Source organism: Pinus tabuliformis, chromosome 2_1, assembly GCF_031772625.1.
Source record: "Pinus tabuliformis cultivar Carrire ecotype Pingquan chromosome 2_1, CPIR1, whole genome shotgun sequence".
NCBI classification, from domain to species: domain Eukaryota; kingdom Viridiplantae; phylum Streptophyta; class Pinopsida; order Pinales; family Pinaceae; genus Pinus; species Pinus tabuliformis.
In genome coordinates this window covers 671,043,223-671,046,329 of record NC_142299.1, presented here as the reverse complement: position 1 = coordinate 671,046,329, position 3,107 = coordinate 671,043,223, and the positions used below count along the sequence as shown (strand labels likewise).

General features: G+C 34.9%; 1 protein-coding gene across 1 annotated transcript; it reads right to left on the bottom strand.

The window, feature by feature from the left end:
- Positions 1-603: 603 nt before the first annotated feature.
- On the bottom strand, positions 604-2,293 carry LOC149202378 (ferritin-like catalase Nec2). Its single transcript, XM_089399962.1, has 3 exons — positions 1,845-2,293; positions 1,473-1,701; positions 604-1,188 (listed from the first exon to the last, which is right to left on the bottom strand). Exons 1-3 carry the CDS (start codon positions 2,213-2,215, stop codon positions 802-804), a joined length of 987 nt encoding a protein of 328 aa, XP_089256088.1. The 5' UTR covers positions 2,216-2,293; the 3' UTR covers positions 604-801.
- Between the last annotated feature and the right edge of the window lie 814 nt (positions 2,294-3,107).

Here is a 3,107-nt window from a genome sequence, read left to right as displayed (position 1 = left end):
ATAATACATAACATTAGTAATATAAAAGATATTTTAAAAAACAAATCATATATATATAAACAGATAACTATAATTTATATATTTAAAAAAAAAATGTCATTGTATATTTAACCTGCCATACTTTTTAATCTAATCAGTAGAAACTTTTACTTCCATTTCAAAATATAAAAAAACATATTATACTAAAAATATTCAGCGAGTCTGTTTCCTAAATTGATTAGAAAATGCAACCCCCAATCAGATCTATCCCAACTAAATCCTTTCTTTATGGGGCCATGATAAAGACCCTATTTTAAAAAGCAAAGGAAATCGGTTAGCTCCGAAACAGCCGTACCAAATAACCACATAATTACCATACATACAATGGTGGATGACATAGACTGGTGGAAGATAGTCATCGTAAATACCCATATTCAACTAACCCACCACCTAAAAAATACACGTCTTTGACAAGTTATCACCGATTCCAAAATTAAGTCACCTATGACTTCCCGAATTTTGACAAATTATCACAGGTTCCAAAATCAAGTCACCTCTAACTTGATGTAGAAAGAAATTTGTTTGATCGAATCCATGTAGAATTTTATAACAGAAACACAAAAATGTTTTGAAGTACAAAATACCAAAATATATTTAGTATAGTATAAGGTTGATTTATACATCCACGGAATATCTACTAGGGTTTAGCGGTACATAGACTGGTCGGAGTGATGTGAGGTTTATTGGGGAGCATGGGGTTCCTCCAAGGAATTATTTAGAGTTTACACAAAGTCTAGTCCATGGCAATGGCAACACCGCATGTTACCCAGCATGCGGGGGAAGCAGATAGCTTCTGGCAACGCGTCCATTGGCCCCGCGCGGATAAAATCCACCGGTTATGGATTCATTTCCTGTGTCATACAAAATTCTCAAGATCTCCCTTGGAGTTCTGCTGTATGACACAGAGTTTGGATCTGCAGATAAAATGTTACCGCTCACTCTTCCTTCAGCTCCTAGCTCCTTTGGCACTATTAATCCTTCATCTACGATTCCTGTCTTTCCGAGATTGTTCCGAAGAATCGATATCTTCGCTGTAATCTCTGCAACTGTAATTGGGTATGGATAAACCTTGTCATACCTCCTTTCGTATAGCCAGTAACGTATTACTGCGTCCTGCCCTGATTCCACTCCAAGAAGCCCTGCGACAAGCTGCAGACAAATGGCAAAGAAACAAGCAAGCAAACCAACTGTTGAATGAAAAGACTAGGTTCATGGAAATTATTTCAAACATAATAGTAACGGCTTTCGGATACCAAATCATGAAAGTATTTGAAGCATTAACGGCTATCTGATATCAAAATATTTGAAACTTAACAGTAACGGCTTTCTGGTATAAAAAAAACTAACAAACGTATGTAGCAACGGCTATATTCCATCTGGGGTTCTATAATTTTCTATAATTATATCAATAGGTGAAAATGCTGAGAGTTTACTCGTTTTGCAGTCGCTGTGGTCAAATTTGGATTCGCCCCGACGTAGCCTGTAAGACCAATGTAAGGAATGAAATACGCGGAAAGAACAAAGTTAACAGAATTGGCATAAGGATTGAATGGGGGACTGAGGTGATATCCTAATGCTTCCTTGAAGAATTTCGCCCACACTTCCACCCCGAGATCTAGCAGAGGTCGTGGAATCGCTTCTTTAACAGTCTCGCGAATGATCCTGTATGGGATATCAACTCTCAGCACGGTTACCATATAATGCAAGAACTATAATCCGACGGAAAGAATAATTGCACGACTTACTAGGGAAATCTATGCGAATGGATTATTATTGATCAGATTGGAATGGATGTATCAGATCACCTTATATGGCCGACCTCCTGCAAGCCGAGTTGCTGGATAATGTCTCGTGTTGGAGGATCGAGATTTGCTAACTCAAAGCCAATAGGTGGAGGACCTCCTCCTGAGAGACCAGGGTCAAACTTGTCTAGCCCTTCTCTGTATAAAGCACGATTGAAGTATTCACCCTCTAGATACTCCAAGTTGAGGGCAAAGTTTAGTGTATCAGCTTCCATGGCAGTGACAGGCCCTGGATGATAGATCCCAGTAGAGTAATAGTAATCTTCTGAACAATGAATTAAGCATTTTTCTTCCGAAATGCCATGAGTAATATCCATGGGAAATAATAACAAGTACCATGACCAACATAACAGCAAGCCTAGGTGTTTTGCCATTTGATCTGCAATCCGAATCCGAGAGTAGAGCAGGTTCCCATTTGTAATCGATTACTACCTGATCTCGTTGCCAGTTTCTTTGAATTGAGAAGGTGGCGTGTTGCAATCTCTCCCTATCAGTTCTGTTCCAACCCACATTGCTATTTGTTTTCTATAAGGGATTATCATTATTGGTTTTCAATAGGGGATTGCTATTATAATATATATGGAATATTTTATAATATTTTTAGTAATATTTATACATAAAAAATTAACATAAATATCTTATAAACCAGTGTAATGGTTTTTTTTCATGATTTTGATGTTATAAAAATATATATTTCCCAATAGAATTATTAAATTTAATTTAATTATCAACTATTAGATAAAAGGTATATAGTATTCATGGAATATTTTATAATATTTTTAGTAGTATTCAGAAATCAAAAATTAAAATAAAATAAATATCATATGAACAAATGTAATGATTTTTTTGATCATGTAGTATTCATAATCATAATATTGATACATAATATTGTAATAAAACTTATTTGCAAATAAACATCCCTATTATAAAGTGAGATGAATTTATTAAGTTTTTTTTGAATAAATCTTATTCTTAATATTTATCAATATATATGAGTCATTTCATTTATATAACTATCGTAGTTCCACTATATTAACCTATTAAAAATATGTAAACTGATAAAAAGATCTTAACTCTAGTAATGTTAACTGAATGGCTAACGCTGATTCGTCATATCAATTCTTCTATTTTTCATTTCAAAAGTAGTTCAGATTGCGATCAAAATCACGGCCTTTCAGAGACTGAATGTTGCACGTCACCTGATCAACTATGAATAGTTCATCGTGCTCCACAAATGTCCACTGATTTTTGTCCTGTATATTTCGT